The sequence below is a fragment of the Patagioenas fasciata genome, chromosome Z (assembly GCF_037038585.1).
Source record: "Patagioenas fasciata isolate bPatFas1 chromosome Z, bPatFas1.hap1, whole genome shotgun sequence".
Taxonomy (NCBI): Eukaryota; Metazoa; Chordata; class Aves; order Columbiformes; family Columbidae; genus Patagioenas; species Patagioenas fasciata.
The window spans coordinates 1,175,658-1,191,606 of record NC_092560.1 but is presented as its reverse complement, the minus strand read 5'-3'; the positions used below and the strand labels follow the sequence as shown (position 1 = coordinate 1,191,606).

Here is a 15,949-nt window from a genome sequence, read left to right as displayed (position 1 = left end):
CCATCCATCCATCCATCCATCCATCCATCCATCCGTCCATCCATCCATCCATCTGTCCATCCATCTATCCACACATCCATCCATCCATCCATCCGTCCATCCGTCTGTCCATCCATCCATCCATCCATCCACACATCCATCCATCCATCCGTCCGTCTGTCCATCCATCCATCCATCTACACATCCATCCATCCATCCATCCATGCTTTCACACAGCAGTACGGTGCAACCAAATGCTGCTTTATCTACGCACTGATTGGTATAATTATAGCAGAAGGGTTTTAGAGCCTAATTATAAATTAGGAATGTTGCTGCTGTTTGAGTGACCTCAGTGCATAAAGGAGTTATCTCAGTATTTATCACCCCACACTGCAACCAAACTCAAGATGATCCCTCTCTCTCCTGATAACACACTAAATTTAAAAGATATTTAACTGTCTGCAGTTCAATTAAATGAGTAGAAAGGAAATTAACTGGGAGAGAAGAGAAACTAAACTCTAGACATCCAGGACGATATTCAACTGAGTTGCAGGATTAGGGATGTACTTCTCCTTGCAAAGGTGCATTTGTGCAGCATTAAAACCATTATCGGGGGGTTATATCTATGTTGTGCTGTTGGTTTTGGTTTTTTTTTTTTTTTACATACAAAAGGCATCAAACAAAGGTATTGGGAAGAGACAAGTACACACATCTGTAATACCACACTTTGTAATAGCATTTTGAGAGAAGCTCAAAAGTTGAGTAGAAATCCAATCTAGTAATTCTTAGGAAATATAGAGAATGAGATGAACAGCCACGACCCAAATAAATAAAATCCTTATAGGCAAGCCATTGTCTCCTGTGTGTATGAAAGAAAATGCAAGCAGCATATAAAATACTTAATATCCTAAGCAGTAAAAAAGTTCTACCTTGAAATTCGTTAAATCTCATTCCATTCTGCCTTTGGCACAAACCAATGTAATAAACCAAGTTACAGCGGGGGATGTTTGCTTTTCCCCTTCACAGCAATGGCAGCTGAACGTATGAGTTCCCAGGCAGCAGAATCTATAACCAGCTCTCGGCTCCCCAGTGCAATGATGCTTATGTGTCTTTGTACAGCACTTTGCATCGTAAAGCTGAGCTCTACACTGGTGTAAAATACAGGACTGTTTCAATCGGCGTGAATTTCTCTCAGTGTTACAGCATACTTTCCACAAGTGCTGATTTTGTAGAGGATATGCATTGTTAAAAAATGAGGAGAGCTAGATTTTTACCCCATACTGTTGGATTCTGCAGATGCTTACATTTAAACTCATGTTCCCCGAGCACTTTTCACTGAGTAGGTGGCAGCAAAATGTATTTTTTTTTTTCTACAGGGTATGTAATACAACTCCAGTCTGTATAATTATTTTGTCCAAGGAGTTCATCACTCATCACACTAAAAGTAACTTCACATTCTCCCAAAGTGAAAAAACATTGTACTACTGTTTTTTTAAGACACAGAGTGTTCACAGTTGATAGTTACCTACCCATCTCCTCTCACTTGCTGTAATTTTTCTCCTAGGTGTTAGTACTTAAGGTTTAGTGTGGAACCATCTATAGGCTAACTCTTACAGAGAAGGATTTCTGCCTAACGCATTAACGGGACAGGCAGTTGCTTCCTGAGCTGCCGTCAGACGCGATGATGCCTCTCCCACCACCCGAGTAGGAGGCACAAATATCAAGACCATACGCCAAGGATACAAACTATAGGCTGCAAGAACCTTTTTCCAGGCTTTTAATAGCAGTGAGCTAAAAAAAGTTACAGCTTGTCTTGAGAGTCACGAGTCTGGCTTTTGCAACATTCCCTTTTAACGTTTGCAGTTACTGATAGTTCAAGACTATGTGACAGCAGGCTGTGAAGGGAACCACAATGGATCTAAATTTACCCTGAAAAAATCTTTTTAAGGAAGGTATTTTGCATTGAGATGGGTGGGAGAAGGAAAGCGTGGGAGACAAGGAGGGATTCTTGCCATTCAGGGAGGTTTGTACTCACCTCCGCAGAGTCGGAACCTGTCCTGGTTTTGTTAAAAACAAGTTTCTCTTTTAGTGAATTTGCCTGTCAGCTAAAGCCTTCATGTCAGCTGCATTTTCCTGGAGAACCCAACACATGTTTTGGTTAAACCTAGCAATGGAATGCAAACTTATTGATAAGCACAGATGGACATCTCGCGAGACGGGCAACGAGAAACTGGTGATGGAGAGACTGACCAACTGTGTATAACATTCCGTTCACGTGAATACTTCATATAAAAGTGGGAGATCACGAGGATCTCGGCCCTCTTTCGCTTTTTTCCTCATGGCTGACATTAGGAGAGGACCTTGCTGGTCGTCCCTGCGAACTGAGGCCAGTGACAGACTGAATCCAGCTCCGGTTGGCTACAGAGTCTAATCCAGGACTTTGGGTGCTGGCTCTGCAGTTGCTGAGACTTACAAGATTGGTTTTGTATATTTTGTATTATTTTCTCTATTTTATCAGTAGCATCAGTAAAACATCTTTAACTTTTCCATCTCTCTTCTCTCTGTCCTTCTTTCCCTCCTGATTGCCTGTGCTGAGTGGGAAGGGGGGAGAGGGAGGGGCAGAAGGGGGAAGTGCCGGGGGGAGAGGAGGTTAACAATACATCTGCCAGGGTTTGATGGTCACCCCGCAATCTTAACCCTCGACAGAACCCCAGCCTACTGAGCTCTGTTCTCCTCTTTGAGGTGACAGGGATGCTGGTGGCCCTCGCCCGCTCTCCAGGGATCGCTGAGCACGGCTGGTCATGGAGATGTGTGTCCACCACCCCTCCGCTCGACGTCTGTCTTTCTTTAACCACAACAGTTGGTTCCCTTGAAGTGCCACTTCTCCGCAACACGGGATTGCAAAAGCCACCGTATGATTTGGTGGACAGAGAGTTTTGTTGGGGCACAGAGAGTTTTGTTGGGGCACAGACTGCTTGAGTTTATTGAATTACTGGCTATGCTGCTTCCTACAGAACTTGGTTAGAAACTGTTTACATAGAATTCACTCAGCATAAGTGAGTTTGCTCAGCATAACTTCCGCAAGCTGTGAACCTTTGAACTTTCTGCTTCGTTAAGTAAAAAAGGCCTCAGAGTCTTCAAGAGAGGAGCCAAGGGGAGCAGCGTCCTGGGGATAAGAGCAGAACGGTGTCTGACAGAAGAACGTTTTGGCTGTTACCAAGAACTTGTTTTCTGCAGCTGCAGGTGCGAAACAGCCGGTGATGGCCAGAACGTTAACTGACAGCCTGCCCGACGAAAATGAAGAGATCGGTGAAGAACGGGAGACCCCAGACTCCAGTTCTGCGCTTGGCCCAGTGGCACACGGGGGTGAATTGTCCAAGGTTTCCTGCTGGGGTCCCTGTGCAGGAGGCACCGGCTCGAGCTGCTCTGCGCTGCACCTTGCAATAAACTCTTCATTTTAGAAGAATTCCTGGAACCCATGCCTGAGCCTCTGCTGCGGGAAACCTAGGGAAAAGCAACCTCTCTAACAGCGATTTTAAGAAACTCTAAACCAGGAAATGGGCAGCTATCATGACTCTTTGGACAAGCTGTGGACCAGCTTGAAAATCCTTAATAGTAACACTAACAGATTAGAATCATTGCTTTATTATTTTTTATTTTCATGTACATAAAGGCAAAATAACATCATGTCTTAAGAACCACTGTCATGATTCATCCAATTAGGCATTGAGCAGCAGAATTACCAAGACATAAATAGAGTCTGTTATACACATTTATAAGTATGACCCTGTCCCTGATGATCACAAGCTTTTCTTGATGGGAATGTTTACTGAAGCCTGCAGTCAAGAGGATACACCACCCCAATTAAGATTAGTTAAAAAAAAAAATTAGAAGTATAAACTGATACCACACATGATATTCCAAGTGGATTTGGGTCTCAACTGCATAACAAAGTACATTAGAGGAATACAGGCATTTTAAATATCTGAATGTTTTACAACATCTGAGAGACAAGAAAAGTTTGCTGCTACTTAGATAAGTAAGATTCTGTGCCTCGCTGCCAACGCAGTTAATATTGTACTTCTGTATGTGGCCAAGAAGGAAATAAAGACAAGTACTCTTCATTGCAAATAGCGCTGAAGTTTCAGTGAGGAGGAAAACAAAAGCAAAATCGAGGATTTTCCTTTCAAATCAAGAGTATTTTTATGGTGGAACCCATGTCAACAAGAAAATAACCACTTTTGTCGAAGAAAAAGTAAAACTAAACACAAAGCTGCAGTTTATGTAACAAAAGAATAACATTAGACACAAATAATTAAAAAAGCCCAAACCACATATGGTCCTGGAAGACAGACTGATTAAGTTGCGTGAACAGAAGATTTTTCACTTGAGACAGTTCATACTAGGCACTTGATGACAATTTCTCATTTAGTTCCAGAACTCTAACATCCCCATTAGCTTTGGCATTTTCTATTAGTACCTGCAGAGAAAAACAAACAATGAAAAAATAAGATTTTCATAATTTAACTGCGAGTTTTTTTACTGGCAATTTCAAATGCATTTTACTTTCTGCTGTGCAATATCCCTAAAAGTTTAAGTAACCCATAAGCCCAGATGGCAAATACTTAACACTACACATCAGCTTAAAACATCAGGCACTTGAAACCCCTGCCCTGTAGTGACTTGCTAAACCTGTGGTCACTTGCAATTAATGACTAAAGCATCTTTTGTTACCTGAAGCTCACACAAAGTTTGACAATTACATTACCTCCTGGCAATGACAGAAGCAGAGCTGGGTGAGACACACACTTGCCTCCTGCTAGTGCGTTTATATAAACCCAAACTTGGCAAGAGGGAGCATTCTCTGCAGCTACATAAACAAAAGTGCCAAGGTATTCTTTTGTCTCCCGCATTTAAATTTACCCTTGATTTATTTTCCATTCCTCCTATCTGCAGCTTTTCTACTAGTTAAAAATCTCCTGTGACAGTCTAATGTTCACAGATGTTCATGAGCCTCTGGCTCCTCTCTTGTAATCCAATCCCATTATACTTATTAAAAAGGAAGAACGTTAAGTAGAGTCAAGCAAATCTTTAACCATTTCTGTTTCTGTGCTCATTGGCAGGGAGTACAGATCACATCAGGATCATCCAAACTCGTTAATTCTAGCTTTTTTAAATGAACCTGTGTGTCTGTGTATGGATTTTTATCAACAATGAGCCTGTCTGATGTGTTTCGCCTCCAAATGTACTTCATACAGACTGAATATTTCACCAGGGAACAGCAGTTAAACTGGGCAAAAGAGCTCACCGTGCCAGCAGCAGCAGAGAGGAGATTGTTAGCAGAATGTATTCAAAGTGACTCAGATTACAAGCCCAGATGAACAAGCCCCCTTTGCATCACATGAAAGAGCTGTGTGGATTTGTGAGTTTCAACAAATCCGTTTGTGAAGTACTACCAACAGAAACTGATGTACCGTTTACTATGTACTGAAAATGATGCACCGTTACAGCTATAAAAAAAAATCCTAAGTACAGGATGTACAGCACTCTGCTGTTCAGATCTTCTGGGTCAGGGATACCGCGCTGTTCCAGCCAGGCTAGAGGGAATTTACATTTTTAGTGCATTAATACGTTCCGGTAAAATTCTGCTAAAACAGTCCTTGTGTTTACTGAAGAGTCACTAGAGGAATTCTTGCCAGAGATTTTACTGTTTGTGGAGAAATAGAAGGCTTTCAAACAAATTGGATGCCATTTTGAAAATTCAGGTGTATTTTGCCAGTATAGAATCCTTAAACACTGCAACCTCTAGAGCAGGCAAACCAGCACCTCCCGAGCCTCCCTACACCCCACTTTAATTTGTGAGCACAATATTCAACATAAACAGATTGAATTTCCGTATAAAATATATTGTCTTACATCTATTAATTCATAATCATCTTTGGCATACAGGTGTCGCAAGAGGTACCAGCGTGCCACTGACACTATGGTTTCTGGATTTCCCGGTTGATACACCACTCTCTCCAACATTCGACGAGTCTCCCTAGGAGCAAAACCAATACATAATCCAAATCAAATGCAAGTGTAAGATACCAGCGTCCCAGAGCAAGCAGGAGTGATCAGGAGTAGTGGGGGAAGGTCCTTATTTCCATACCACCCAAGAAAGTGAGTATGCAGAGTTGTACATCCCTTTGTTTCATATGTAGTTGCATCCAGAATGCAACTGTCATCGTTGTTATGCTTAATATATTGCGCTCAAATTAGCGCGTCAATTAGCAAATAACCCAAAATAGACTGACTTAGCAGATTTTATAAGTGCTACGATAACACGACAAACATCAGCACAACCTCTGATTTCAGCATGTGATCTGCTAAACAAGTAGAGAAGGTATTCTATTTAAGAGCTATGAAATAAATCTTTTGGAAAACATTGCACTGGAGAGACGCAGGTACTACAACACATCTTAACAATCTCAATAGGATTTAATATCACCCACAAATATATTAATATTTAATCCTGGCACTCAAAAAAGGTTCTGCAGCTCTTGCAAACACAGAGGCAAGATGTGAAATTGCAGAATAGAATGAAATTAGAATAGAATACTACACAAAGTCTAAAATTCTATTTGGCTAATACTACCTCCAAACGCCACTAGCTTATACCTAACCAAGACACTTTCAAATTCACCATGCCATTAGAAATCTGGTAAAAACTGGCAAGCTTAGAGATGTCACATTTATTCACTGGTGCTTCATCACCCTTGGCTCTGCCCTTTATAACCAATGTGACTTTTACAACCCTTGTGATTTTTATATCCATTGTGATTTAACAGGCTGTCGAGAGTTATATCTTGTTTTTGTTTGCTATTTGTAATTAAGATTAATTTATTGTTTCAAGACTTTGAATCACCTAGGCACATTGATTAGATCTTGGGATATACCTTACTGCTTATATAAGTTAATATCTGAAATTGCAGTATGACTGATATTAACTGACTAAATAAGTTTTCAGCCCAATTTTGTTATCATTGACAACCATCACAATCACATTCAGCTGCCTGTCACCTTCTCAAAAGCCTAAAAAGTAAGCCAGTTTGTTAGAAATACCTATAAAACCAGGTGAAATTATTGAACAAAAGTATCAAGAATATTCAAATTTTCCACAGCATAAGGAAAAATACTGTAAAAGACAAACCAGACCTAATAACTGAACTCACAAAGGTGCTTCCAAGCAGCCTCCCCCAGATCTTCCTCCCCATCCTCAAAAATCCACAATAAGCACGTGGCTGTTTGGGAATGAACACGAAATTTGACTGTGAACCCAATTTAGGATCAATATGAAACCAAGCCTTAGACAGGGCAGTGATACCTGTTTCCACGGTGCTATTTAACAAGATCTTTGAGAAATGTATAGTCTTCCTGATTAATGTATGCACGTAGGTAACATGCTTTAAAATAAAAGTTGTCTTACAGCTGCTTTCCTCATGGTATGAAGGTCATACACTTTTTTTTTTGAGAAAAGGAGGAAGATTCTGCTGCTTCCTGCTCCCCACACTATTAATTCCTTTCCCACTCTCCCTTGTAACTGCCACAGTACTTCAAGAATGATTTCCTGTTTCCAATTTTCTTTTAGTTCTTGATCTGTGGATAATGACCACTTGTGCAGTGTGCTCCATTCGGACTCAGCAGATCATCCGTACCTTGCTCCCATTTTGCGACTATACTGTAGCAGTGCTTGTAGGAGAGATGCCAGGGGACAAGGAGCGAGTTTCAAGGCTTCCGTTGTTGCCTCCTGAACCAAGGACGGCCAGTGGTCATTGGAGACATTAGCCTAAGATGAGAGAAAATGGGAAAGGGAGGGAAAGGGAAAATAGAAGAGGGAAAGTAGGAAAGGGAAAGTAGGAAAGAAAAAAGGAAAAAGGAAAAAGGAAAAAGAAAAAAGGAAAAAGAAAAAAGAAAAAAAAAAGGAAAGGGAAGAGAAAAAAGAAAGAAAAAGAACAAAAGAAAGAAAAACAATTAAGAAGAAAGAAGAAAAAAGAAAAGAGAAAAGGAAAAAGAAAGAAGGAAATAGAAAGAAGAAAACAGGAATAAGAAAACAAGAAAAAGAAAACAAGAAAAGGAAAACAAGAAAAAGAGAACAGGAAAAAGAAAAAAGGAAAAAGAAAAAAGAAAAAAGAAAACAGAAAAAAGAAAACAGGAAAAAGAAAACAGGAAAAAAGAAAAAAGAAAACAAAAAGACAAAAGAGAAACAGAAACAAGAAAAAAGACAAAAGAGAAAAGACAAAAGAGAAAAGAAAAAAGAAAATAGAAAAAAGAAAATAGAAAAAAGAAAAAAGAAAAAAAGAAGAAAGAAAAAAGAAAAAATAAGAAAGAAAAAAGAAAGAAGAAGAAAAAAAAGTCTTTGTTGTAGTTTGTAGTGCAAAACAGTTTTTGTTTGCAAGTCACTATAAAGTAGGTTTAATTGAAGCTGTTCTGAGTTACATAAAATATTTGGCAGGCTAGAAAGACATTTCTTTAAAACACAAAACGAAACCAACCTAACAAACAGTGGTTAGAAGAGCCTGGAAAAGTCATGTCAAATATTCCAGGAGCAGCCTCACCAGCATTCCACTTGTTGGTTTATGCGAAGAACCTTTTCATGTTTTCTATGCATGTTTGAGTAATGCTTGTTTTATTTACAAACCCTTGCTTGCTCCTCACCTTGTAGATTTTAATCCCATGTACAAGACTATTCTAGAATGTAGAATTTATCCCCAGAAGTGACAACATATTTTACCAGAAATAAAAACCAACCCCAAGATGGTAATTACCTAATAGAGCAATTATTGAGCAAATCCCTGTATCTTTTGGCTTAAGAAAAACCTTATCCCCATTGAGTCTGGATAGCATTCCAAGCACTGCACTTGAAGGGGTGCCCAAATTCTCATTTGGACAGATAACTGGGAGACAAGCCATTTTCATCAGAACTTTCTTGGATCTGAGCGAGGTTTCCACCAGACTTTTGCATATTTCATTAAGCCAGTGCTGATCAGAGAGGCCAAACAGAAATCCATTGATAGTTGCACTGCTTATTCAAATAGCAGAGATAGTCAGCTTCATACTAATTACATTTTTAAACAAAGTGTTACAGGCTGTTGGGCAATTAGGGCCAGAATTTGACAAAGGAGTACTAATTAAGTTAGAGGGTACCTTGCAACCTGTGGAGACATTTAGGAGCTATGGTCAATGGAGCATAACACTAGAAAATGTGCAGAAGAATCATGAGAGGAAAAATCCTGTCACTTGACAAATTCTTGCCATTTGAAGCATACAGTTTGTGAGAAAGAAACTTCTCTACACTGAGGGGGATTCTTTTTTCCCACCAGAATCAATCGCTTTGCTTTATCCTCCATAAAACTGACTGCCTTTTCTTATTAAAGCACTTGGGGTATATGGGGTTCCTTTGCCTGATTTTGATGATGGCTGTTATCTCAATTATCTGTTAAAACACATGAAAGAGAGTTAGCCAAGATCACAGCGGTATCCACCTTCCACACCTGGCTTTAAAGAAGTCTGGTAGTGCACTTCAAGTTTCTGGAGTGACAATGTTTAACAAGAACAGACACTTGCCAACAATTTATGTTCACCTGGCCCCTCAGTGCAAGAGGCAGAATAATTTTCTTTATACCACAAGGTACTTAGATTGTCTTTATATTTCAAGGCAAGGCATCATATCCAGAAATAACCATACAGCGTAAAGTTACTTGAAACTTGACTGAAGTCTCCAGGAAAAACGTTTATTAAGGCAGCTGTCTGAACAGGAGGACAGAGACTTGAAGGGTACGTCAGTCTGGATTATAAAATTGAATCTATTATTAGAGAAATAAGCCTTATTGAAAAATGTAGACAGTGGTTCTGTGTGATTATTTCACAGAAACCTCTTACAAAGAGATATTCTAAAAACAGTCCACTGCCCCTTGCAGTCTCATTTTATTCTTAGTTTTCTTTCATACAGCGCTAAGTCATTTAAACTAGGGGTTTCACTTAAAGACTGCAGAGGCCTTACATCCCCTGAACTCCTGTTAAATCATGGATTTATGTAATTTTGATTATCCTACCATGCAGACTTCCAGTGCTAGCATAGCTAGCCTGAGCAGACTGGATAACTTCCCGTGCCAGCTGCCCTGCTGTGACGCCAACTGCAGACTCTTCCTGTAGCACATCTCCGCTCCAACCATCATCCTCTGAGACTGATACACTTTTGCCAGCCACTGAAAATAAACATCCAACAAAACCAGTTATGGAGCCACCAAAATACACATCCATTAAGTACTATAATTTAGTTCAATTTGTGAGAGTACCATAGTGTACTATTAGCTAAAACACCACCACCCACCCAGCCCTCATTCATTCCAACAACACCCTGCAGGAAAATGTCGTCTGCTGCAGAGCTGGCAGTTCACCTCACTACAGCGACTTATTTTGGAGTTCCCTAGACCACCCATGGACAACTGTTTGACAGCTCTGTTAATCTGGAGATTGCTCAGAGGTGAACGAATGACTCGACTGGCTTTGTGAAAGTCACCCTTCAGACTAGAAGAGCATCCTGTGTTGCCTCATTTGTCTCTAAAAGTTTTGTAGAGATGAAAAGATAATTCTTCCTCCAGAACGAGGGTTCTCCCAACCCATCTGAGTAATGCCAGGAACATGAAAGATGCCACAATGTGAACCAGAGCTCAGATGATGGGTGTAGATTTGGGTTAAACAGCTCCTGACCCAGCAGGGTCATACTGGAGGAGTCAGATGGGGCAATGGAAGCAGACACTGGGATCTGTGTGGAGTTTCATGCTCCTACTGCCTGCTCTGCCAGAACAACATGTCCCAGACTCGCTCATGAAGAGAAAGAAAAGGATCCTAACTCCTCCTTAATTCTCTTTTTTTTAAAGTGGATACAGCCACAAGTTTGCAAATCCCTGAAATGTACATGATATGCATCAAGATGTACAAGTTACATTTAGAAATATTCTTTGTTGGATCATCAAGCAAACAAAGCAATTTCTTATTAAAAAACCACAATTCCCCTGCTTTTAAGCAAAAGTCCTTAGACTTTTGCTAGCTGCAGAGTGCCTGGTGTTAGGACTGGCAAAATTCTTAACCCTTTCTGATGCATAGAAGTTATTTATCATTAAGAAGAGACAAACTAGTAAGTATTTATTAGCACTAGTGAGATTGTGCATTCTTGACATCAAGCTGCTGGACTGCTTTGTAAAGTAAAACATCCATTCATGTGCAGGGAAAGAAAAGGCTCTCCTTGGCCTCAGCTCTTTGCAGCTGGAAGTATCTAGCACTCAAGATGTGAAGGAGAAGGGAACTCTCATGCAAAGGCACAATGGCAGCTCTGACACATCAGCTTTTCTCTGTTTTCCTGGTAAGACACAGCAGAAAAAGTAGAAAAGCTATGAGGACAGCAGCCCTTCTGAATCCTGCGAAACAGCCATTTAGACAAAAGCCACAAACTTAAGGAAAAAGCAAAGTCAATGCTCCCTCTAACTTAGTAAAATTGTAAGGCATCATGATGAATACTTCTGAGTAAGACAAAACATTTATCAAACTCTTGGGAAGTCTAGAGCCAGAAAACATAAAAGCCTAGATCTATCCATTAGGAACAGAGGTAGCAGCCAGGCTTTTTCAGAATGTTATCCAAGCCCTGAGATACCTGCTTTAATTGAAGACTGAAAAGATATTCCTCAGAGTTATCTTATCTATGGCCTGGATTGAGAGAAAACAAAACAACCCTTCCCTCAAATCACATACACTTTCAGTTCATTTATTCTCCCTGTTTGTAAGCAAAATGACACTTGGCTATGCAAGGGATGCTTGCAGAATGTATATAAGCCCCAATTCAGTTTTCAAGATATATTACTAAAATAGAGGATACAGTCATGGCCTCATATTTTGCAAATCGAATCTGAACAAGTTCTGCAGTTCAGAAAGATGAAGTCTAACAAAACAAACAAACAAACAAACAAAAGCATCTTTCCACAAATGGCAATCATATGTTACAGGAGGGAAGAGCATCTGCAGCCTTATAACAAGCAAGATAATGATCTCTGCAGCAGCCTTGACCTGATCTTCTAAGACTGAAATCAGCTTTAGTGAATCTTACCACCAACAGGGTTCTATTTGTTCAGCATGCAGAGGGAGCACCATGACTCCTGCAACTGTACAAAGGACTTTAAAAGTTCATAGAATTTTTCTAAACAACGTGCGGCTAACATTGGTAAAGGGTGATAGCAACTGTAACTAACAGCAACGGTTAGGAAAGAAATAAACAAACATGCTGCATCACCAGAAAGATCTATTGGCATGTGTGAGACAGATTTCTCAGATTGTCTCACAGAAGCAGCACATAAAGCGAATTTTAACACCTTCATATTAACTAAAAATGATCTCTTGTGATGCTGTGGAAGGGAATGAGTGATCACTCTTACTAAGAGTGATTTATTTTCCCTGCAGACTTAACCTACTCAAAGGAACATTGACACCTGACATCAGGAGATCTCAGAGAAAAGAGAGTTCTTCAGGTTTTCAGACCCTGAATTAGGAGTTGTATAGTACTACACCAGGAAACCATTTACTTCTACCTATTCTTATGTGTTATGAAATATTTCTCTGTTTTCTGCTCACGTGCCAAGTCGCAGGTCCCTAAAGACACAGCTGCCAGAGGTTTATCTCAAGTTGGCCACTCTCCTGATAGCTCTTACTAACAGTCATTACTACATCAACTATTAAAGACAGTTAACAAAATGTTACAACTGAAAATGAGTTGTTTTTTCTGCCACTAGCTGTCAGCAGACAAATAAAAGCGAACAGCAAAACAAGCTCTCAGCCACTAATATTGCAAACTCTGCTGAGAGCGGCAGACTGCGTTGGGAGAGAATCCACACTTACTTGCCAGGCTGCCACCGAAGGGGAACTGGCCATGACCGTCTTGCGAAGCTCCTCCAGGATGTTGTCTGGAAGTTCCTTGTGAGACTGCAGCAGCTGCTGACACTGAACTTGTCTCAGAAGCAAAAACAGAGCTGGGTGCTCAGGGTAGCTCTTTAAACCCTAAAACAAAAACAAGGCTCAACACGACACCAGAATTATTTCCAAAAATCACAAGATCCTTCCATCTTTCCATTTCGGTCTTCACAGACAAGAGCACTGAGCACATTCTCAGGATGCTTGCAACATGGTGTTTTCTTCCCACTCTGCGCAAAGGAGAGTTCCAGGAACTGACAGATGAAAACAGATAACATATTTTCTGTCCTCAAAATACATTTCAAGCCTATCCTAAATTTTGTGTCTGTCCTATCCTTAGAGGTTTCTGAAAGACAGGTAGGTAAATGGCAAACCTCTAGTTCTCCTTTGACTTCACAATCATTATGAGTTTTGGGCTAATGGAGGATAAAATGAGTCTAATGGCTGAAAGTGACCTTGAGTATGTTCCAAGCAATTTCAGTTCTACCAGCTAAGGCGCTTTATTTTCACTGAAACAGAAGCACTTTACTAAACATTTCCTGTCCAATAACAGCAGATACCTCCAGAGTTATTTCTGGAATCAACACATACAAAAAAGCAAAGACAGAAAACTAGCCATCTATTCTTTACCCTTCGTAGGTGAAGCATGTGAAGCTTTCGCAAGTCACCTTACACATTATTTTACCTGTTCAAATCACAATGCTTTCAAGAACTAAAACTCAAACTAGATCTGTTCTAAGAAGCAATACTTGTACTTTTCACTCACTTTTTTAAAAAATCAAAATATGTTGTGAGCCCTTAACAATCTGCTGCTTTATGAAGAATGCGTGGACATGTAGATACTTTATGAAACACAACAGAAGCTTCTAGTATTTGCTGTAATTTTCCTCCATTAATAAAGGTGGAATCACGTTGCCTGTCTCAAATGGAACAACAGCAGTGCCTGACTCATCATCCCCAGTTATATTGCTTTCTGAGAATCCTGGGGTCTAAAACTGTCAATGAGAGCTTGTGGTACCAAATGTCACTCTTTTTCTTCACAAATTGCAGGCACTGACTGTTCTTTTCACTGGCTATTTAACTAACAAAAAACAAGCAAAACCCAACATAACCCTCTCTCATGACCAGATACCACCTTGTATGTCTAGAAATCTGTGATCTTTGTTAACCTAAGACAGGTCAGTAGACATGCTGGTCAGAAAAAGAAATCACCTCCTCACCACCGAATAAAGAGACAAGTACTAACCCCTAGAAAACCAGCATATTAATGGAATCTTTTTGTTGTCTTTTTGGTTTTTTAAACTCCCTTCCCTGTTAATACAGAAATGCTGTAAAGAAGAAGCACAGTTGTAGAGGATTAACTGTTTTCCTTAATGAAAATCGGGGATGTGAGCTGCAGAGTCCAGTTGTGTTTTTGCCTATCTTTTGCCCAGTCTTACGCTCATGGACACATGAAACACACACTTGAGGCTCATTAACACGCAGTCCCTTCCCCAGCTGTGTTGCTTTGGGAATTTTCTTTTTAATAATTAAACTTGCAGCATCCACTTGTGGCTCTGGAGCACCAACACAAAAGAGCAGAAGGTCTTTAAGTCTCCTGCAAGTCTCCTGCCTGGAATTCTTGCCTTGAACTTCTGTAATGTTTTGTTTAAAACTATTTTAATGAATAAAGGCAGGAAGGGCAGACTTAGCTTTGTCATGTCATACACTGCTTGTTTCAACTTTTAACACGGTTTTGGCGTTGCAACCAGAATAAGTATCTTGGGGAAGGGGAAAGTACCAACAAATAATGTATCTCATAGCTCTAATGGAACAGACAGTTGCTAATTCAAAGATTACCTTTTTGTAAAATGCACACAAATCTGTACAGTTCTAAGACAATCTGCCAGTATGATGCTATTATACCTTGGTACAAAGAGCTTCAGCCTCAGAGAGTTTACCAGCTTCCTCTAGACTGGTAATAGCCTGACATAGACACCAGTCCTCAAGAGTCCGGATATAGTTACGTGGAAGGTTATTTTCTCCAGCTGCAAAAAACAGATAAAACATTTAAACAGATTCTTCTATATGCTATAGCATCACATCATGTCACATGCTCTAGATATGGTACAGAAGAACTTTTAGGAGTATTAACCTGACATGGCTTCCTTCATCAGGAGGAACAAAAAGGAGAGGAAAAAAACTACACCATTTGAATTAATGGTTTGAGAACGATCAATCAAACAGGGAATTTTAATTCCAGCTTTCAAACACTACAGAGGTTGAGCAAGACTGAGGCTGAAGTTATTCCTCTACTGGAAAAGTTGCAGAATTAAGAGTACTTTAGCCTATCCTTGTAAGCAGTGTTCCTGTGCTGTAATACATCCATCCATCCATTTAGACATCAGAGTTCAGAAGCACTACTTTAAAAAAGCACTTGAAGCTTTGCAGGGGAAAGCAAGCTGCATTTAAGTAATTACCTCTAGCTCTGCATTAAGATTTAGCATTTTTATGGGATAAAATACAGCTCAAACCACTACTACGCAATTCTCAGCTTATATGCAAGTTTCTGAAATCCAGAAGAGTACAGCAAGATTAGAGATTTTCTACTTTACTTTATTATTTTTTTAACTAGAAAATAGTATAGCTTACTTTTGGCTGAAACTGTCGATAGAAGTGTCATCTCTAGATCTGTTAGCTTTGGCTGAGTGTTGTTTAGGCAAACGACGGTGTTTTCAGCATGACAGGCTGCCATTAGCACTGCCCAGGCAGCAGGATTATCTAGAAAAGGATGGTTAAAGGTGTTTAACCCATTCTACATATGGTGGTAGTTCCTCTAGAATGGTCTTTACCAGATTAAGCATAAAAACATAGTCATCAATGGAACCACACACTGTAAAAAAGCAATGGCAAGAACAAGGCACATAATTTAATCAAAACCTCCCATCAGGTCAGACCAAGGCAGCTGATCATTATTTACCTCTAACTAGTA

General features: G+C 39.9%; 1 protein-coding gene across 2 annotated transcripts in view; it reads right to left on the bottom strand.

The window, feature by feature from the left end:
- Positions 1–3,608: 3,608 nt before the first annotated feature.
- SKIC3 (SKI3 subunit of superkiller complex) overlaps positions 3,609–15,949 on the bottom strand; it is a 50,096-nt gene continuing 37,755 nt past the window's right edge. For both annotated transcript variants that reach the window (XM_071801920.1, XM_065861250.2), the window contains exons 36-42: positions 15,610–15,738; positions 14,884–15,005; positions 12,907–13,065; positions 10,074–10,226; positions 7,677–7,807; positions 5,896–6,019; positions 3,609–4,459 (exon numbers count right to left, since the gene is read on the bottom strand). In XM_071801920.1, the coding sequence (XP_071658021.1) occupies positions 4,382–4,459; positions 5,896–6,019; positions 7,677–7,807; positions 10,074–10,226; positions 12,907–13,065; positions 14,884–15,005; positions 15,610–15,738 (896 nt within the window). In that variant the 3' untranslated portion in view covers positions 3,609–4,381. The remainder of the gene's footprint in view (positions 4,460–5,895; positions 6,020–7,676; positions 7,808–10,073; positions 10,227–12,906; positions 13,066–14,883; positions 15,006–15,609; positions 15,739–15,949) is intronic.